The sequence below is a fragment of the Petromyzon marinus genome, chromosome 30 (assembly GCF_048934315.1).
Source record: "Petromyzon marinus isolate PM22_M1 ecotype Great Lakes invasive population chromosome 30, UKy_Petmar_22M1.pri1.0, whole genome shotgun sequence".
NCBI lineage: Eukaryota > Metazoa > Chordata > Hyperoartia > Petromyzontiformes > Petromyzontidae > Petromyzon > Petromyzon marinus.
This window is the reverse complement of record NC_133696.1, coordinates 5,969,112-5,991,889: the sequence shown is the minus strand read 5'-3', so window position 1 is coordinate 5,991,889 and position 22,778 is coordinate 5,969,112. Positions and strand designations below refer to the sequence as shown.

At 48.4% G+C, this 22,778-nt stretch overlaps 1 protein-coding gene across 6 annotated transcripts in view; it reads right to left on the bottom strand.

Annotated features, from left to right (window-relative positions):
• Positions 1 to 22,778, bottom strand: part of LOC142929373 (uncharacterized) — an 85,588-nt gene that overhangs the window by 20,578 nt on the left and 42,232 nt on the right. For all 6 annotated transcript variants that reach the window (XM_076070653.1, XM_076070654.1, XM_076070656.1 and 3 more), the window contains one exon: positions 16,002 to 16,051. In XM_076070653.1, coding sequence (XP_075926768.1) covers positions 16,025 to 16,051 — 27 coding nt within the window. In that variant the 3' untranslated portion in view covers positions 16,002 to 16,024. The remainder of the gene's footprint in view (positions 1 to 16,001; positions 16,052 to 22,778) is intronic.

Here is a 22,778-nt window from a genome sequence, read left to right as displayed (position 1 = left end):
TTAATGGACTTAGGTCACCGCGAATACATTTTAAATAGGCTACATGTAACCGATTCCATATAATCACAGTTATAACCAGGACGCCACTGTGAAAACAACTGAAGCAACTTACACGAAGACATTAAATTAAAATAAGCCAACTTTTTCTACTCATTATTTTTTGGGGACCCAGTGTCTGTACAAAGTCGCCCATCTCATTTTATAATAACTACCAGGGAACACGTTTATGAGACTACAATTCAGATTTGCAGGTGGCCATTCATGGCCATCCGGATCACGTCCGCCTTCCCGAGCAGCAAAGTATACTGACGCACCAATTGATCGATTCCTATCGATCCTTTCAGCTTTGCACGATACACGCCTCCAATCGTGCAACTAAGAATGATCGTCAATTGAAAGCCACCGCATTTACTACGATTCTTGAATCACAACCAATGGATCGCGGCAATTAATTGAATCACAAGGGAGGCGAATCATGAACACAGCTCATTTCCTTTGTCATGTCGCCTGTAACGCAAAACATATTTCAGGCCAGTATGAACTAAGTCAAGCCAGGCGAGGTTTAGATATACACCAAGTCCTCGCTTAACGCGTGTTCACACTAGAACGTGTTTTTGCTATAACACGGTTCTTAAAATTCGGGAACACTTTTCGCACAATGGCGGAACGCCCCGGTTATAACGCGAGAGCGCCACTGTGCTATGGAGTTAGGGCCAAGACACAAAAACGTTTAAACATTTACCTTTTAAGAGGCACCGGTTATTGCCGAAAGTGGAGTTTTTTTTTATTTTACTTGTGCACCACCACCGTCGGACACAGCGTTACGAAAAAAATGTTTTCAACCCTTAAAAGATTGTCAAGGGTTAGCATATACCGTGGCAAATTCTCTTCCAAGGTTTTTAAAAGGCGGCGACGAATGCTCATTAGCCATGCAAGGTTGCTTAAAACTGTACCAAACGTATACGGCAGTTTAGCCACGCGAGCAATTCAGTTCCATTCACCATCTGCGTGCAGCTACGGCGGCCGAGATGGACTGCGCGTGCCTCGTCACACCACTGCTAAATCTGCCCAGCTCGTGATTTTTTCGCTTTGTGCTCGTTTTAGTTTCTTATTTTTGTCCCACGCGCGCACTATTATATTGCCATGGTTGCCACCTTACAGCATCTCCGAGATGCCTTCACTGCATTTAGACGCCGTATAAATTTCAAATCATTATTATTCTTAAAGCATAGACGTAGGTACTCTTTTGAGATTCCTTTCACGTCTGCTGCATGCATGTACGTTGAACTCCTTTCGCACCGTATGTAGCCAACCGTGCTAATCGTAGCATTATCAAACAGATTAACAAAATAGCTATAGTCCAATCAACCACGGGGGCACAGAGAATTTAGGAAAGGTTTCTCTACCATCGGCCACACCCACGCTCTTGGTCAGACTGGTGCCAAGCGCCTTTTATGGCTCAAAACTACGCTCCCTTTATCACGGCGTAGCTTTGGCGTTTTAGAAAGCATGCATCCCTCAAAGACCTTGCGAATTTAAAATCTGCTCTGTGACCCACCTACAGGAGCAATTGATACCATTACAATAACCGACAGTGCTTTGTCCATCCACCGGCGCGTCGGTCATGTAGGGGTGGTTTGACCATACTTTTCAAGGCTTGTTGGTGTTTGTTGAAGGCGCTGCGAGCCAAGGACCGGTTCGGATATCGCTCATCACTGATGTCAACCGTGACCTAAAGTCACACTCAAATTACCTTGCGACCACCCTTTGAGAAAAGGTCAATAATGATGAGGATGTTAACCCACCGTTCCGGATATGCACACGAGTGGTTATGAACGTCTGGAAAGTTTATAATTCGTATTATTCTACCCTCTTTGGGGTCAGGGAACAACGTAATGTAATTTAAACGGTTACACATTAGCTAGCGGCAGCTTAACGACCTGACATTGACACATGGCTTTCGAAAGTTTATACAGCCGTGTGTGTAAGTGGAACATTGCTAATGAGTTGTCTCTGCAATAGCTACATTTGCATTTAAAGTTGTCATTTGTAAATCTTATGTTACGTTCATTGAATCGCACACCAGGTGTGTGAACGTTCTTTATTATTTAACAAATCGTGTTACCGACAACAGCGTTGATTTCCTTTCCCCATTTTTATAAAGCCAGATTCTTCTCTTTAAAAAAATGAAAATATAATACATAATGTGTTAAGAATACAATACAATAATGTATTTGCTTTGTTTGTGCAATATATTGGGTTATGGGAGTCTCTACTACGTAAGACAAACACACGCAAGAGAAACGGGGGCTTGTGAATGTATTTGTAATTAACATATAAATACAATTAAACTGTAATTTATTATATCACAATTTTTACAATCCCTGAGCTATATAGATGAGGCCTTCAAAATAATCCTAACAACAATCCAATTGGTGCCACAAGTTAGCTTCTTGGAAAGACTTCTCATAATCTTGTTAGATTTTGTTTTATATTTTTACCTGGATAGCCACTCGAGATGGAACATCTCGCTTGCAAGGGTGTACCCCGGGGTGTCACTTTGGGGTGTCAAGTGATGCAAGCAAGCAAACGCATAATGACATATTTACACAAATATTGTTGAAAAGATATGACCGTTGCAAGTTAGGTACTATTCATTTTCACACATTGCATGATTTTTTTTCTTGCAGTCCCGAATATAGCTCTTTTTGCAAGGAACGTCGAGCAAATTTTTTCTACTAAAATTTTCAGAGTCAAACCCTGCTAAAAAAAAAAAGTTGTTCAGGCCACGTGGCCGCTGTTGGATGCGAGACATCGTTCAATCGAGGGACACTGTGACGAGTCAGCGCAGTCGCACGCGTGTTGAACGTCTTTCGCCACCGTGCGTAACCAACCGTGCTTGTCGGTTGTCCTCGACGAGGAAAAGATTCCTCCTGGTGCTCGCCTGCCTGGGTTTGACCTTCCGCAACCGTGACAAGAGCCCTGGCCCAACAGGATCTGAACCGACCACCAAGGCCTCCCCCCACCTCCTCCCCCCCCCCCCCCTCCGTGTGCAGCAAAGACTGCAACAGGTAGAGAAGGGGGCTCAGGCGACAAACCAGAACTGCAGCTGTGGTGGTTCGAGACAAGACGATGACGCGCAGCGTCGAGGGCTGCGTCCGCTAACCAAGCCCAGCGGCGGTCTTGAGGACGACGTCGCTTTCTGACCACGTTGGAAAGCCGCCTGGGCTCGGCGCATAAACCCAACAACACCTTGAAGTCAACAACGAGCAGCGCTCGCCACGGCTATCCAGAAAATAAAAGAGTGGGCTCTTGAGAGCATTTCTGACACATCGCAGCCGTGAAAACCGACGTCGCCCGATACATTTTGTCAATTGGGTTATTTGCTCTTCTTGTGAGACCTTACGTGATGCTACATAAAGGAAAACGCACCCAGGCTGCAATGTTATATAAGGAGGCTTTGCCGTACCGTATTGCTGAATACCATCGCTGGCCACGATCAATCCACTGGTGGATGAAGGCCTCCCCCCCAAGCCGTTGTTATCTAACACGGTCTTGCGATGGAACACGTATGTGCATATAGCAATGCAATGTTACTTTGTATCAGTGTGAAAATAACGTGAAAATAAACATTCTATTTGTTGTATTTATCATGTGTAATAGGAATTGGATGTATTACATTTACATGCACCAAAAATGCATTAGAGTATTTTTACTTCTCAATTTTTAAAGAGAGCTACATTGCCACGTATACATTGCAGATGCGTCTGTGGTAAAACACACACATATAACTCGGCTTGTACCTCACATACATGCATCACAACCAACATACACGCTTTACAAAAACAGAATGCCTCCTTTCACATATATATACACACACACAAACACTCGGCACATTAAATTCACAACGCAGGATTACATAACAGAATTAACTACGATAGCCATGTACTGCATACACATATGTATGTTGAACTTCTTTCGCACCGTGCTTAGCCAACCGTGCTCATTGGAGGTGCGGGGGAAGGACAACAAACTAAACACAAACAACAGTTTTAAATAAATGAGTTTACAATTTTGATTGTGGCTTCCCAATAGTTATTACTCCTAATGCACTTATCACATATATGTACACCCACATACAATGAATGTATAATACACATAAAGGTTGATTTATAGTTGGCAAAAACAAAGCATATTCGCGTTGTATTACTGAAAATGAACGTTAATTATAGTTGTCAATCTGCACGCATATTTCTGTCCCACCATGAGAATTTGAATCGTTTTCCTGAAGCGTTAGGAATCGGTCTACTCAGCATACGTGCGAGTAGTAGGTGGCTGCACTTGTGTACACGTACGGTTTAACACGTTGGCTTTCGCAACCAATATCATCCATAACAGGTTTTTTTGGGCTAGAACGCGTAAATGTGTGTCATTAAACCTGCCACCACTTGACACAGCCAATTAGTAAGGTTTGTCACATAAACAAAACATGCTAATTCGTTACTAGTACAGCACACCAAAAGAATAAAAAGCCCTGTCCCTCAACTCTCTCTTGCTCTCTAAGCGGGTTTCAAATTAACTTTTTTTTGTATTTGTATGTACTTGTCCCAATACTCAATCGTCTGTGAGCAAGCAGCTTTGCAGTCAGACTGTAAATATTGTGGATTCACTCTCCAACACACCAGTGTGCTGGACTAGTAACGAACTGGCATGTTTTATTTACGTGACAAACCTGGCTGTGTCGGGTTGTGGCTGGTTTAACGACACATCTATGTTTATGCAATCTAACCCAAAAAAAACCTCTAATAAAGAAGTACACGCACGTTGAACTTCTTTCGCACCGTGCGTAGCCAACCGTGCTCATCGGAGGTGCGCAGGAAGGACAACAAACTAACACACTAAAAGCAATTCCAAAGAAATTAGCTTTCAATCGAGATTATTTAAAAGCGCGTAGGTCCCAGTGACATCCTAACATCGGAAGGACGGACACACAAGGCATTCCGTTGCCTCCTTCACCCGCTCGGAAATTAGGTCAACGAGAGAGACAGAAAAAAAAACACAACCCCACGATGCATAAACAGCAACTGGAAATTTAAAAAACCCGGGGCTCACCAAAAAATAATTACATCGCAAATTGTTTACCCAAAGCGGCCGAGGGGACACGCAAGAGTTACTTCCACGGAATGGCCGCGACGACTGTTTAGATGTTTAGATACGCGGGGAGAAGCAGCGCAGCGCGATATGACGAGGCCAACGCGGAGCGCTCCACGAAAAGCGCAGCATCAGCAGCAGCCTTCATGGCACATTTAAGCGATACCATCAGGTGCCAGCGCTCGCTGCCACGAAGGTCAACGTGCGCACAGACGGGTCGCTTCCCTCCCCCGGCCGGCCGGCCGGCCGCCCCTCCCCATAACACACACACACACAAAGACAAAGATTCCCCCCATGTTGCCTTAACGGGACTGTTGGGGCAAGTGCCGTTAGCGAGTAGCAACCTATGAAGGGCGGTACGGCACACGAGGTGGGGGGGGGTGCCCGACACCACCCCCACGCACACACACGCACGCACGCACGCCCCGCCGTGCAGTGGCTGCTGGCTTGGCCCTCGATCGCGTGCCAAGGGATCTGCGGTGATGGTGGCGGTGCTTAAAAATGGTGCTGGTGGTAATGGTGGTGATGATGCTGGCAATCATGGTGGCGAGTGGTAATGGTGGCAGTAGCGGTGGTGGTAGTGATGATGGTGACAACAGTGGTGATAATGGTGGTGGTAGTGGTGGCAACAGTGGTGGTGGTGATGATGGTGGTGGCATTAGTGGCAATGGTGGTGGTAGTAGTGATAATGGTGGCAACAGTGGTGGTGGTGGTGATGATGGTGGTAGTGGTAATGGTGGCAACAATGTGGTGATAATGGTGGTGGTAGTGGTGGTGATGATGGTGGTGGTGGTGATGGTGGTAGTGATAATGGTGGCAACAGCAGTGGTGGTGGTGGAGGCAGTGGTGGCGTTGCTCGTGGTGGTGAAAGCGGCGGTGGTGGTTACAGTGACAGTGGTGGTAGTGGCGATGGCACCCATGGCGGTTACTGCTACCGCTTTTAGAGCTTGGCCTGATGTGTTATAAATTCCTGGCGTGTTAAAAGTGGAGCTGGATTAAACCGTGGAGCGGTAGACAGATTATGTATCAATCATCAGTGGCACCGAGGTTGTAAGGATGGCCTCAACTACATTTGATATGTGGCAACTTTCAACTGCCTTGTCCTTCTAGAACATCATTCAAATTTACATCAGTCATTCAGTCCCGATGGGCAATAGGTATTAGACGTATTTCTTTCCTCTCAGCAAACGTTAACACGCTGCGCTACAAACCTGCAAACACGAGTTTGATTCCCAGCCATGGCGAACATAAGCAAGTGATATCTGAGCACTGACCAGCGTGGTGAAGTATGGTCAAACAACACTCGTGACTGACACGGTGTGGGGAAGCTCTCATCCAGCGTCGTATCGACAAAATGTTTTAAGTTATTATCAGGGCAGATAATCACGGATACGACACAATATGACAGCAGTTTTATAGGGCTATATGGGTGCCCCACCCATCTAACAAGCCACGGACACAATTCAATCCAAGAATCAAATGAAACATTTTCTTGCATCGTTTCAAATTAATATTTTGGTTCCAAAATTTACCGCGAGTATATCATTACCCACACACGGAAGCTGATTGTGCATCACTAGCATTAAGAATCAATAACAACCGTTTCATTATGACACCCCCAACAATTTGGATTTAATACTTCGTATAACATCGAGGCTTATATATATACACATACGTACATTTACTCTGTGTGTGTGTACATAATGTTGTGGGGAGCAGAAGTGTAGCGGTTAGCGGGACACGCTACAAACCGAGCGACCCGAGTTAAATTCCTAATCACGGCCAACACCGGTGACGATTATCTTAACCATTCCTGGGCCTCCCCTAGGTAGACTCAGCCTCAAATGAGCACCTGGTGTAGTGTGTAAACATCACCACAAGGGAGTTCAAAGGCGGCCGGGCGTGGTGCTGGCCACCCAACCCCTCTCGTGTGCCGTGCCGGCCTTCGTGGGTGCTAATCGCCAACAGCACTTGCCCCAACAGTCTGTTAAGGTTATACGGGGAATCTTTGTCTCTGTCCATAATATATATGTTATGGGCCAGATGACTGTAGGCACTTAAACAGCGGCAGAGAATCAATAGCACAGATGGCTGGAAGTGAACTCATAAATATAATACGCGTAGGTGATGACTGAGTGGCTTGTGTACGTTCTAATAATGTCGTAGCAGGGATAGAGAGCTGAAAAGTGTGGCACAGTCTAAATTTAGAAACATAAAAATCCGTAGAATTTTTTTATTGGACATCCCCCCCCGCCCCCCTTTAGAGATTGAATTCGGTTCAATCAAAAGGCAGGGCCCATCCCGCCTAAAGTTCGACATTGCTCTTAATCCAACATCTAAACACTTGCAACTATACACTCCCCCATTCGTCATCAGTGAACCATGTAATTTGTCCCACCAAGAGTGTGACGCTAAAGCCGCTAGAAAGCGGGCAAAGCCCCCTAACCGGTTACTCGTATAATATAAAATCCTTATATATTGCACTGCATACATATATACGCATGGTGATGTTTGTTTTTAGTAAGATAACTTGTCTGAACCTCCGGTGAAGTCCCCTTCTACATTTGCCCATCCCTCGTGTACTCCCATACTCGGCCACCGCTCCCCCTCCACTCCACTCACTACATTTATCATCGCCATCATCGTCACATACTGCACCAAACATACGTACATATGTATGCTGCGATATGTATGTATGTATGTAGAACTTCTTTCGCACCGTACGTAGCCAACCGTGTTGCTAATCGGAGGTGCGGGATACATGATGGTGATGGCGATGATGATGACGGTGATCGCGACGATGAATCTAGTGAGTGGAGTGAAGGGGGAGCGTTGGTCGAGTATTGGATGGATGCACGAGGGATGGGCAGACGTAGCAGGGGATTGCACTGAAGGTTCAGACAAGTTATCTTACAACAAAAAAACATGACCATGCTTCAATTATCACAATCATAATAGCATGTATGTGTCCAGGAAAAGCCTCAACATTTTCAGGAAGGTCCTGCATTGGGCTGTTTGGCCAATTCACGTATTAATTAGTGTTTGAAACATATATAAAATATATACAATACATAAAATACATAAATGTCCTTTGACACCCCCATAATAGTACACTTTTCGTGGAAGTGTTGAACATGCATCTGAAATCAGACGCATTTTGGCAAGATCGTATCAACATGATATGCAAAATGTTATCACACTCATCCTAAATGCAAAGTAGGTTTGGTGACCTAATAAGAAACTGGATTGAATGGGCATGAATGGTATTAAAGAATTATATTTAAAAACTCATATAAACTATTTTAATTTTACCAGGTAAGGCCCGCTGATCTATATAGCCCTTTTGCAGAAGCGACCTGGCCACAAATTATAGCTCAACTAAGTGGCTCATCACGTGGAAATTTATAGCAGCGAAATACTATAAACGCACGTTTCTAAACGAGGGAAAAACCGGAGGACCCGGAGAAAAATCCTCGTGACCACGGGGAAAACATGCAAACTCCAAATATACAGGCGTCAGGGTCGGGATGAAACCCACGACCTCCTGTAAACCAGTTGAGGTAGTTAACACACCTCGTTTAAACGGCAGTTCCAACTCTTTAATTGAAATGCTGACAATGTACCTCGTACACCTCTTTCTGAGTGTTGTTTCAAACCGAAAATCACGAGTGATCTTCACCAGCAAAAGACAGAGGCGTTTGAAACACTCACAGGCGAGATTTTAGCAAACACCTGGAGAGTTCGCGAATATCCGTACCTGGGTGTCTTCGCCAACCCCACTAACGAACACGTGGAGGTGTAGAGGGCATGAGATTCGTCGGATAAAATCTGAAGACTTCCAAAAATGTGTCTTTTTATCCTTTCATAGGTACTTGCTAACAGCACTTGCCCCAATAATCTGGAAGGGCAATATGGGGGAGCTTTGTAAAATTTTTTTTTTTTATCAGACTAGCTGAAAGCAATTGTTTATAATTCTTAGATAATGAACGACGCCTTGTACAATAAATAATTGTATATTATGAAGAAGACCCGAGAAGGTGTATCTTATGGTTCAATCTGTTTCTGAAAAATTACATTGGAGCAGCAAATTCATGGAAGCTGCGAATCCACTCCCAGAATTGAGCGTTTAATACATTTCGGGAGCGTTCACGAAGCGATTTGCTCGCGGAAATATATTTTTTCATCAAAGGCCGACGATCGACTTCCTGTGAGTGGTATAGATGAGCTGGAGATGATCTACGGGCTGCCTCCGCCGCCTTTTCTATTGATGCCCCTCCGCCATTTTAAATCCCGCTCTGTAATCTTAGTAATGGCGGAATGGGCGGAAGAATCCTAAGGTAAAAAAAAGACACGTTCTTGGAAAGGATGTAGAAAGCGCGTTATTAACCCGTAACCGGTTCAACGGTCTACGCCAACAAGCAAGCGGGCGAGGATATGGCAATTTTTGAAAAGCGGTTTTTCTCGCGCAAAATGCGCATTCTCAAAAAAAAAAGGCGCGAGGGAAGATCAACGCGGCTCACACGCAAAAAAAAACCGTTGAGTGGTCGCACGTGGCTGGGGCGAGCAGAGAGAAACCCCCCGAAAACTTGTGAGAAAGAGCATGAGAGCGGTTGCGACAGACGCCCCGGCGTTCAACGAACGCCAGGGATGTTAGCGCCGGTGCTTTTTGGAAAAAAAATTACCAGCATAAATTACGGAAAACTCTCTCTCTTCTGGGTGGGTAAAATTCCCCTCTGCGTACCTTTCGGATTAAGTGCGATATCTCATTTCTCCCGAGGCGTTTGTAGAAATATGACTGCCAAGCGTTTTGTGGCATTATTGCGGGAGCAGTTGGGAAAGCTGGCAGCTGAAACGTGAACCGATCCGAGTTAAGTCAATCGACCCCCTACCTGAATTAACACAACAATTACAACCAGGAGTTCGTAGGCGCACATGTGTTATACGGCCCTTGATCAATCCACTGCTGGATGCAGGTCTCCCCACGCCATGTCAGTCACGAGGGTAGAATGGAAATGCTTCATCACGCTGGGGCGGTGCGGGTTTTGCGGCAACCCCGGATCGGTGAAGATAATAATCGCCACTGATGTTAGCAGTGGTCGGGGAATCAAGATCGGGATGTGTGTTTATTATCCACATGTATTTATTATTTATTACGTGATGAGTAGATGTTGTGATGCTACCGCTTATGATGATGAGATTACCCGACCTCTATTCCCGTCCATTTTATGGAAATCTCCAAATTGGCGCTTTCTTCAGTGTCACCAAATTACGTAACGACGTCATTAAATCTTCGTACAAGCCTCATCTTAATGCGATCGTAGCGTGAGCACGTACGCAACTGACTAATGTACAACAAATACCGTGAATGCATTTCTTTAATTCAGGCGCTTGTGCCGTTGACATTGGTGATAAAGAAAGAGAATTATACCGGAATCCAAAGGATTGCACGGCACAATAAATGCGGTATCGTGTGTGTGTGTGTGCGTCTACGCATGCGACCGTCACTTTCCATATTGTATCGCTCACCCACCCCCCCAGTATTCAAAGAGATTCACACACCCGTCAATCCCTTATGAGTGCCTACCTTATTTACAGACCAATTCAGACCTTATTGGTCTCTCCGTGCCCTTATCAATCTCAACGTCCATCCTACAAAGTCCAATCACAATTTTTTTTAAACAATCTGATGGATGCGGTGGCCTCTAGTGGCTGCTGGGAGTCACGTGACCCTATTACATCAGAACCAGACTATTCAATAAGACAGCAGGAGCAATCCGATGAGCTATGAAGCTCTTTTTCACAGATGTCCAGGGGCACGTCAGCAAGTTGCAACGGCAAGCAATACACAAAACACCGAGTGCACAACAGGCGATAAAGTTAAGCATAGTCACTCGATATAAATAAGTCATACATAATTAATTTATAGAAGTCCTATTTATCAAGCTTGGGCAAGGCAGCAAATGCAGTAACAACAAAAGAGTCCCAGACCACACCAAGATGTCACCACACAGCAGGAGTAAACCCTCAATACAATGGGCACATTCACATCGAACTATTGATAACTACACGGTTGAGGATCAAAGTCACAAATCACATACGCAAAGATTTGCAAATGTATCCAGCACTGCATACAACATATACACGCAAATACATTGAAAATAAGCCATTTATTTATGTTTGGGGTCAGGACAGCGAAGCCATCAATGATGTGTTTCAGAATGAAGTTCGCTGTAAAGAGAAGTGATAAGTGAACACACACCTCATAAGCTGCAGGATATGGGTTCGATTCCAGGCAGGTGATTTCACGAGGGTACGGGAGTCACAACTGGTGTTAGACTGCCACAGAAGTCTCTGAAGCCAAATTCACGCATAGGTCGGCGATGTATGTACATATATATGTGTGTGTGTATATACCTACACATAATCGATAGCATGGGCAGTGGTAGTGCAATGGTTAACACACACACGGAGAGATGAATGACATCGCATACTTCTGAAGCGTTTAGCACCCACCGACTTAAAAGCAACGTAGAACGTTCACCTGACCCTGCCCTGCGAGTGAAACAAATCAAACGTCTGGGCGATGACTATCGGTTGAAATAAAAAAAGAAGACATTTAAAAGTGAGCCGCAAGCATATACTACATATTCTCTATAGATAAACTATAATCTTTCAAATCCTTCTAGAACATCATCATCTATTACATCGTTAGAATTGACACGAGGCAATCATCCGGTCACAATATAATAATTAATTTGTTAACGTAAAACTGTATCAATAAAAATTTCAATGAACATTTCAATGAACATTCATAAATTTTAAAAATCTCCAAGCCCAGCTGCGATCCAGCGCTTTCGCGACAAGGTTTGGTGGATCACGGGCCTGGTGGATCACGCAGAGGTACACGGAACACCCAAAGCGGCCGGGGCCGCGAGGTATGTACGAAATTGTACGTTCAACTTCTTTCGCAACCGCACGTAGCCAACCGCGCTAAATCGCAGGTGGGGCGGAAAGGAAAACAGCCTATGAGAGGTGACCATGAGATGGCAGCACAGCAGCTGAGGAGCTCATTAATCTGTCTGTGCACCGCATACTGAGCTCTATCCCCACGTTAACGCAACGGGGCGGGGAGTTTCTCCAGGCACGCTTGCTCCCATTCACTCCAAGGGCCAAACAGTCTCGTACGTGTAACTTCTTTCGCACGGTACGTAGCCAAGCGTGCTAATCGGAGGTCTTGAGACCCAGTGAGGATTTTTTGGCATTGCGATGAAAAACTAAATCTATGTTAATAATTCTTAATATGACAAAGGCCCCGTCTATGAAACGTCACAACAGAGTCCCATGCCACCCTTACGTTTCTCCTCGTTAGCCACACCGTTACCCAAGGCTCCATCCATGGGTCTATATGTTACACATACGCATGCGGTGCAATCCAGTATACAGAACTCCCTCGCTCCACGCTGGGTTCGGTTTGTGCGGTTTCACAATGTATATGTGGCTAGGCTATTTTAACCCAAACTTCGCCACACTGCGCAGTTTCAATTCACTCAGATCCGGCTATGCAGTTGAACGTGGGACGACATTGTGTGTGTACTGTGTGTGTGTACTGTGTGTGTGTACTGTGTGTGTACTGCGTGTGGGTGTGTACTGTGTGTGTACGTACTGTGTACGTACTGTGTCCTGTGTGTGTGTACTGTGTGTGTACTGCGTGTGGGTGTGTACTGTGTGTGTACTGTGTGTGTACTGTGAGGGTGTGTACTGTGTGTGTACTGTGTGTACGTATTGTGTGTGTACTGTGTGGGTTGTATTGTGTGTGTAATGTGTGTACTGCGTGTGGATGTGTACTGTGTGTGTATTGTGTGTGTACTGTGTGTGTACTGTGTGTTTGTAGTGTGTGTGTACTATCTGTGTACGTATTGTGTGTGTTCTGCGTGTGTAATGTGTGTACTGCGAGTACTGTGTGCGCTACTCGGCAGGCAGCCTTATCATCATGCGGTTACACTTGTGCGCACCCATTTTTATGAAATGCATCTACCACCATGTAAAGCGAGGGAAACCTGTACATGTTATATTACAGTGCACGCACATCATGAAATTATCATATGCGCTGAATGACTATTTTATTGATAAATTATTACAGTCTATTGCATTTATTGTTTGCAACACAGAAAATGTTAATTATTGTTCTACGCGTACCTACGATGTACTTGCCGACAAAATGCCATTTCATAAGACAAATCAATCCCCGATAATTATCGTTGATGTCACACGAGACCCTTCAACTTTGCTCCGCTAACCATTTTGGGGATACGTTTTGAATTCCTAACAACATATCACTCAGCGTATTGTGATGTGGTAGTATTTAAACAATACGTAGAACGACGTTGTATTGCGTATTATTATTATGTGTATGTGTGTATACATAAGAAGCGGTAGTGCAGCGGTTTAGCGCGCTCGGTTCGATTCCCGCTCACGGCCAACACCGGTAGCGATTATCTGAACCGGTCCTGGGCCTCCCTTAGGCCGACTCAGCCTCAAATGAGTACCTGGTGCGGTGAGTAAACATCGCCACTGGGGAGACAAAGGCGGCCGGGCGTGGTGCTGGCCACCCACCCCCTCCATGTGCTGTGCCGGCCTTCATAGGTTGCTACTCGCGAACAGCACTTGCCCCGACAGTCTGTTGAGGCTATAACTGGGGATCTTTGTCTTGTTGCGTGCAATCGTCGGCACTGGAGACACAAAGGCGGCCGGGCCTTTGTGTCGCTGACAAACGCAACTCCATTGTGTGCCGTGCTGGCCTAAATAGACGCTCGCCGACAGCCCCGAAGCCCTGCACGGCCATACGGGGGCTCTCTTTGTCTTTTTATGTGTGAGGAGTGGTGGCACAGTGGTTCTCACATACACACACGCGCGCTGGGCTATGAGCCCGGGCAAGCCGCGTCCGTTTGCCGGCCACGATTAACGTCGGCGGCGAGCGGCATGAGAACCGAACCTGGCGGTTCCCTATTAGGTCGACTCGGCATTCAAAGGCAGCCCCCGGTGCAGAGTACACCGGGGGCTGAGTCACGTGACGAAGGCGGTCAGGGCAGTTGCTGACCACACCCTTGTTGTAGGCCAGGCCTGGACCACCTTAATAGGTGCTCACTAAAAAAAAGGCACTTCCCCCCCCCACCGCAACAGTCTGTGAAACGCCGTGCGGAGGATCGATGTTTTTTTTTGTGTGTGTTCGCCTTCCAGCGGGGGCGAGTGCGATGCCACGGGGCCACGCACGCACGCACGCACACCGAGCTACGATTCTAATGATCCAGATTCTACTCCTGTTGGCAATAGGCGTCTCAGCTTGGCATGGGCCTCCTCCCCACCCCTCCCATGTCACACCTCAGTCTAAAATGAACGCCAAGTGAGTCACGTTCACACCGGCAATGGGGGAGGGGGGGGGGACACAAAGGCGGGCGAGCGGGCGGACGAGGGAGTGCGCATGGCGTTGGCCAACTACGCGCTCGACTCCACCACCTGCCTTAACAGGCGCTCACTAACTATGCTTGCCCCCCACAGTGATACTATGAGCCCGCAAATATATATTTTTTTCCTATGCAAATACGACTGCCTTATCCACAAGAGATTTTTGGGTTAGACTGCGTATATATAAATGCGTCTTTAATCCCTCCACCATCCAACACAGCCAATTAGCAGGGTTTGTCACGTAAACAAAACATGACAATTCGTTACGAGAACAGCACACCGGTGTGTTGGAGAATAAACCCACAACATTTACAATTCGAGTACGACGTTTCGCCAGTAATTGCAAACAGCATCATCAGGCGAAAGCCAGAGTTTTGGAGAAATCCTCCTCTTTCGGTCTCAGCATTATCGCGAACTAAAAGAAATGCAGTTTCGCTGTAACTGTGGCACAGTAGAGAAGCATAGCTCTGTCAAACTGCCATGGACTAAGCCCGGTGACAAGAGCTGACACTGCATACAACTATACAAAGAGAAAGATCCCCCCGATAGCCTTAACAGACTGTCGGGGCAAGTTCTGTAAGCGAACGCCTACGAAGGCCAGCACGGCACAGCGGGGGGTGAGTGGCCAGCACCAAGCCCAAACGCCTTTGTCTCCCCAGTGGTGATGTTTACACAATGCACCAGATACTCATTTGAGGCTGAGTCGACCTAGGGCAGGCACAGGACTGGTTTAAATAACCGTCGCTGGCGTTTGTTCGTGAGTGCGAAGCGAATTCGGGTCGCCGGGTTCGCAGCGCACCACACGTCCACCCATGCTAAAATAAAATGGCAAATCATCATAATTACAGCAACTTCTGGAAAAAGACTTCGCCAAGGCGTGTCGGTCATGGTTGTTGTTCGACCATACTTCACCACGCCGGTCAGTACGAGTTGACGAGGGCGGAGGTGTGAGTCAAGGATCGGTTCAGATGTCACTCGCCACTTGCCAGAAATCAAACTTGTTCGGACTGGCTTAAAGAACAGTGCCCTAACCACCGTACGTAGCCAACCATGCTAAAACTGTATATATATTAAATGAATGTGTGCGGGCAGGCAGGCGGGCGGGCGCTTTGGTCAACGCGAATTTGTGGCCAAGCTCCTACGAAGCGGCCATTTTGTTTGGCTCTCACGGCTCGAAATGCAGATAGTTTTTCAAACGTCCGCGCAAGTTGGTTGTTTTTTTCTGGGAGCGATATTGAGAAACGGCGAGAACGGGGTAACAATAACATGAGAGAGATAACCGCCCGGCGGCCAACGGTGAAAAGATCTGGGCAGTTAAAAAAGGCCGCCCCCTGCCGCGACCTGGTGGCCCGAACGTTCACGAAAGGGGGGGTTAGAGTTTTACTCACATGGACTCGCGGCGTGGACACTTTTATCGTCTTCCTACATTTCCTGGACTCTGCACAACAAAAGTAAAAAACATAATAAAAAAAACATTAGCCGGCAAGAGCAGGAAAAATAGCGACATGATAAAATCAACATCCTTTGCATTTGCATCGAGACCATAAAACCTGATTTAAGAACAATCCTAATCTGAGAATTATACATGACCAGTACAATAAGCGATTGGTTTCATATTTATGAAAGACCAAAACTCGAGACAAATGTCAAAATCCTATCGGTCGACTTTGCGTGAACGCCGTCAAAAGCTCTCTGTACGGGCGATTCAACGTTTTCAATGCTTGCACAAAAAAAAGTATTACAAAAGCACAATAATTCCATTTTAAAAAAGAAAAGACTAAACATCTCGTAAAATCCCAAAACTTTAAAACACACACCAACAAAGACACGTACCAAACAAACACAAGCGCGCGCAAATCGCCGTGCGCGATTCCGGCGACGGCAGAACACGAGCGTGCGAGCGCGCGGAGCGAGCCCGGACTTGGATGCGAACCCAGAGGAGAGCGAGCTGCGGAAAGACGTGGTGGGCCGAAGTGGCCGCCACCGCCACTCCCCCCCCCCCCACACCCCACCCCCCACCTCCTGTGCTGTGGGCGGCGCTTTCGGCCGCTGGAACGGGGCGGCCAATTTCCGAGAGCCGCCCGCCAGCCAGGAGGGAAGCGGAGGAATTTTTGTCGGCGGTGGCCAAACGTTCGGCATTTACGCACGCGGGCTAGAGGCAGCGGCGAGGCGAGGCGAGCCCCCCCCCCCAACCCAACCCCCCCCCCCCAACCCCACCCCCGCCAAACCATCCGCGGACAAGACGGCACCGTAAAAAAAAAACGCACGCACGCGTTTCCTTCGGCTTCACCCGCGGCGCGATGCGACGCGACGTCCGCGTGACGCCAAAGCCGTCGCCACGCGCGCCGTCTCGGGAGGAGGAGACGGACAACGGGGGAGGCCGCCACTTTTCGAACGGGGGGGGGGGGGGGGGAAAAAAAAATTTCCGCCAACTAAAAAAAAACAAACAAAAGAGCTCGTCGGGCGACCCGGGTCTCGAACGAGGGCCGGCGATCACCTATGTACACGACGGCAGGGCGACGACGGGCGCTTGGCACCGCTCGGGTACATTTTTCTTTTGTACAATCCGAGCGGCGACAAAAGCGCGCCACGACGACAACGACGACGACGACGACGGCGGCAGAACGGCGGCAGAACCGCGCGTCCCCCCCTTGCCGCGCCGCGTTTCTGCGTCGCCAGGCGCAGCGGAGGGCAGTAGCGGGCAACCTGCTCCAGCTCACGGGAGGCGTCCAGCGCCTGCCTCGCTCCACATGGCTGGCACTGAGACGACAGAGCAACGGGAAAAAAATGGAGACCAACGACCACGTCGTGCCGCGGTGTTCTAAATGTTACCCATCCATTGTCGTGACCGCGGTGCAATGACGCCGCCGGCGTTGCTGGCAACATTGCATACGATGGGGGGGGTGGCATCTTTGTTCATATGGTTAGAATATATTCCCTTTTAATAGCGCCGTTGTGATTTCTGGTCAAGATTCGCTTACGCGCCTTGGCCGAAGCCAAGATCGTCAGTCGTGTGTCTGGCCACAAAATCCAATGGGTCCACTGTTTATTAAGACGAAGGCAGCGGGGGCTAAGGAATTATTATTATTATTATTCAAAATCCCAAAGCCAAATGTAACACGTGTGGATCTATCAATTCTTCGCACTGCATTCGGTATGCGTTAATAAACACACAAGACACATAGGTCAGCGTGGTTGGTAGACAGGCAAATAGGTCAACATACAGGTAGGTAGGTCAGTAGGCCAGATGCGTTGGTCGGCAGGTAAACAGGCAGGTTGACAAGCTGCTCAGACATGTGGCTGGTTGGTAGATAGGTCGGAAATCGAAGTAGACAGGCAGGGGGTAAATGTGTCAGCACTTGCCCCAACAGTCTAGCAGTCTGCTGTAACAACTATACCTAACACAGGAAAGCACATTTATACACCACTAACGCTCAACATTTTTTAAAAAATCCCTACTGTAAAATAAACACATCCCAACATTTGTTTCATGACCATCGGTCTTGCCATCTTCATCCAGCAGCGGATAGCTCACGGCTTGAATAAGACAATGGGTCTCTCGATACTACAACGGCGCACGCGGCGCTTGCTAATGCACCCGCAAGCACCGGGCAGTGCGGCGCACCGAGATGCTGATAAACGCTTCCGTTGACACTCTGCCGATCGCACCGTTGGGCCGATCGCACGTCGTTCGGCAACAGCCGATCGGCGCGTGTGCACGCTGTGTGCCCTCCGTCCAACCGTCCATGGTGGCGAGATGTCGGTCACTCATCCTCCTCTGCTTCCACCTCCCCCGCTCCCAGCCATCCGTGCTGTCGAATCCCTGCCCTTATTCATTTCCAGGTTCAACACACCTTCCCCTCTGCCTACGTACGACCGAGTCTCTCTTTCTCTCTCTCTGTGAAATGTAAACACGACCGACCGCTTCTGTGCGGCGTCATGAGATCCGATCGGATTTATACGCTGTACAATCCCACATCATAAAGTATGAACTCACAGACTTGAATAGAGGCTCATAGACTCACATAGAAACCCACAGACTCGCATACACATCCACGGACTCATATGGAGACTCATTGACTCAAGCACACGCATAAACCCACTGAATCACGCAGACCCACTTAGTCACACATAGACCCACTGAATCACGCAGACCCACTGACTCGCACAGAAACCCACCAACTCACACAGTGACCCAATGACTCTCAGTGACCCACTGACTCACGCAGAGACCCAGTGACTCACCCACAGACCCACTGACTCACAGAGAAACTCACCGACGCACACAGTGACCCAATGACTCTCAGTGACCCACTGACTCACGCAGAGACCCAGTGACTCACGCATAGACCCACTGACTCACGCATAGACCCACTGACTCACGCATAGACCCACTGACTCACACAGAAACCCACTGACTCACACAGTGACCCACTGACTCACGCAGAGACCCAGTGACTCACGCATAGACCTACTGACTCGCACCGAGATCCACCGACTCACACAGAGACCCACCGACTCACACAGAGACCCACCGACTCACACAGAGACCCACCGACTCACACGGAGACCCATGAGCGGCCGCCTCACCGTTTCTGTACAGCACGTCTGGAGGTGCTGCCAAATGTAGACACCGTATGAATCAACATTGTACTGCAATTTTATAGGCTCACAGAGACCCATAGACCTCTCACATGGAGATTACATGGGACTGACATAGAAACCAAAGCGACTCGATGACCTCATCCCGGCGCGTACACGAGAACACAAGAAACGCAAATCGCGTTCAAAGTCAACAACGACGACGACAACGTACGTTTTGTTTCGCTCGGTGCACGACGCTTTAACGTAAAATACTGACAATCTCTACGGGAAAGTAACGTGGAATGAATACATTAAGAGCGCGAAGATGGGGGGGGGGGGGTTTACTCATATTCTGGAAGGTCAAGGGGAGAGACGAGATTTGGATGGGTTTGAGGCTCCGCGTTGAGATGAGACAAAGTGGATGCGATCACAGGGGGCTGCGGGGGAGATGCCACCGGTGCGGCGCAGGAGGAGGGGGAAAGGAGACCGAGGCTGAAATGAGGTGGCGGTGGGAACGCGACGTGATAAGGAATACGGTTGTGTGACTAGAGAAGTGGTGCAGCATGGCATTGCATGGAAAAATAATGGGGACATTTGAGTTCGAAGAAGATGTAAGTCTATGGTTCTCTATGCGAGTCTATGGGTTTAATCTAAGGACGGTATAAGGATTATGTGTCTGCTACATGCAAGTATATGGTTTTCAATGTGAGTCTCTGGATAATGTAATTGTATCCGAGTCAACGGTTCTCGATATACGTCTGTGGATCAAGTAAGTGTGTGCGAGTCTGTGCGTCTCTATGCGAGTCTATGGGTCTCTATTTGAGTCTATGGGTGTCTATGTAACTCTCTCTGGTTCTCTAAGCAAGGAGAGTGGATGTGACCGGAGGAGCGAGACAGAGTATGAGCACGTGGAGAGACAATCCAAGCGGCCAAGTCCCACGCAACAATGGGAATTTTTGGCTGAGAAGAATGTCACGTTTGCGCTGTACCTTTTGTAAGTCACCTGCTCCGACGCACCTTCCAAGCATGCACATCCTCCAAAATACGGTAGCGTGGACGTCGCCCGCAATTGCGATACCGTCCAGACGAGTAAAGGTATACGCACCGCGGCAAGCTAGACTGAAAGATAATTTCTTTAGAACTGCTTTTTGAGTGTAGTTTGTTGTCCTTCCCCCCGCAACCTCCGATTAGCGCGGTTGGCTACGTACGGTGCGAGAGAAGTTCAACGTACGTACGGCGGAGCTACTGACGGGAGTGGCAGCCAAGGGAGGGAACGCACCCCGACAGAATATCCACCCGCCGTGACAATGGAGCTACCAAATCAGCTCGGGTAGCGGGAACTAGATGGATCGCGACTGGATGAATCGCGACTGGATGGATCGCGACTGAATGGATCGTGAGAAATGGTGACAGCTTGGCGATGCCTTCGTCCAGCAGTGGATAGGTCATGGCCGAGGATGACCACGACGACGATGATTCCGGCAAACGTCCGACAAGTTATAATTGTAATTACTAATATTTTAACAACGGTTGATTGTGGCAATGTAAAAAAAAAAGTACATGCACAAGTAACACTGACCAAGAGGATGCGATGAACAATACCGTAGACTCGGAACCTCCGTTAAAGCGCGTCCGCCCCGCTCGCCTCCTTCGCTTCTCTTCGGCTGCCTCCGCATTCCCTCTCAAAATAAAACTCACCACAAACAGCCCACGCCACTCCCAACAATCACCTAGTTGGCTTTCGCACGCACACACAAAGATAAAGATCCCCCCGGCATTGCCTGCACCAGACTGCTGGGGCAAGAGCTGCAAAGAGTACCTACGAAGGCTGCCACGCCGCACGAGGGAGGAGGGTGGTGTGGCCCATCACCGCGCTCCCTGCCGTCTTTGTCTCCCCGGTTGCGATGTTTACGCGTCGTACCGCGTGCTCTTTTGTAAAAGGCAGGCACAAAAACGCTCGTGTGCGCGCGCACGCAAACGCACGCACAGAGAGAGAGAGAAACCGACAGCGCTCGCTCGCTCGCTCGCACGCGCGCACACACGCCCACGGGCGCTGTCGCCCGTCGCCCCAGACACCGTGCACAACCCTGCGGGGACAAACCACAGCATCGGTTACAGGTAATTATTTACCCAAAACCGCAACGCACGCCACTAAACGACTGAAACCGCCCCGGCGCGCGGACGAGGAGGAGGAGGAGGGCGCCCCGCTCCAAGAGCTACACAGCGCGCAACGCGCGTTCGAAATTAAACCCCCGGTGATGAACACCTCCATAGCGCCCCCTCGCCACCCCGTCCACACCCGCCCCCCCCCCCCCCCCACCGCGCCATGCACTCTCTGACTTTTGTTAGAAACACCGGATGGACCGCAGCTCAATTCGCTTAAAGCAAACGGCTGTCCTCCCGACCCCCCCCCCGGATAACAACGTGCGAAGTCCTCAAGGTCAAGTTGGGGAAACGCGACGACCTTAAACGAAATATGCGAGGGAGTTTTTTTTTTTTTCTCAAAAGAGGAGCTCGTTAACGGAACGGGACAAAAACGTGCCGGCAACGGCGGCCGTGCGCGACCGTCACACCCCGGGGACGACGAGCCCCCCCCCCCACCAACCCCCCACCCCCCCCCAGACTCGGTTCGAGGCGTTTCCTCGTCGAACAAACGCAATTGATCGAAGACATGAATGAGAATCAGGTTTAGTTTTTTTTCCTTAACAGTTAAGAAGCACGTCGCTTTGAAACGTTTGGCTTACAACTGTGCCACGTTGGTGGAGCAATGGCGCCTTTGAGGTCGGGAGTGGATACGCCAACGCAAGGTCATGGGCCTACAGGAGAGGTGAACGGACCAGCCCCCTGTTGATTTATTTCGCACCGATGACGACTTTTACTGCTGCCGGCTGTTTGATTTGCAACCGCACCGAATTAAAGTCCAATTTCAGATATAAACACAAATTCACACCTGCCTGAGGTGAGCACTTGAAAAAAAATTATGTCCGGGTAAGACGGCATCGGACCTGATTTTGTTGTTTAACCACGTACACATTAGCAGTTATATCGCTCCAGCAATAATGAAAATGCTAATGGGGTAACGTATTCATATTCTGCCTGTGCCATCTGCACCGAGATGCTGGCACAAGCTGCATTATTAATTAGGTCCTGATGTGCACCAGGTCAGCCGAGGAGGTGACCTGCATCGAGACGGCTTTGTTCCAAAACTCCCCACATCTCATGCGTCCATTTTGCATTCACAACGCACAAAAACTAGTCCCGTCGCTCTGTCGGCACGCGCAAAGCTAAATAACGCACGGAGGCACGAACCACGCCAGAATAAAGAAAATATCCCGGCATGTCATCTATCTAGCTAGCTAAAATTCAAACTTGCAACGCGCAGAGGTATTAAAAAAAAAAAACGATGAAAATTTGTGCACGCCGGCCGGGGGCTCTTCCAACAACCGTGGTCGGACATCGTCCAAAAAAAATCCGGCTGAACAGACACAACTCTCGCGGAAGCCAAGTTTACAGTGCGACGCCGAGGGGCCGCGAGTGGCGGCAGAGGTGGGGGGAGAGAGGGAGGAGCCCCGTGGATGGAA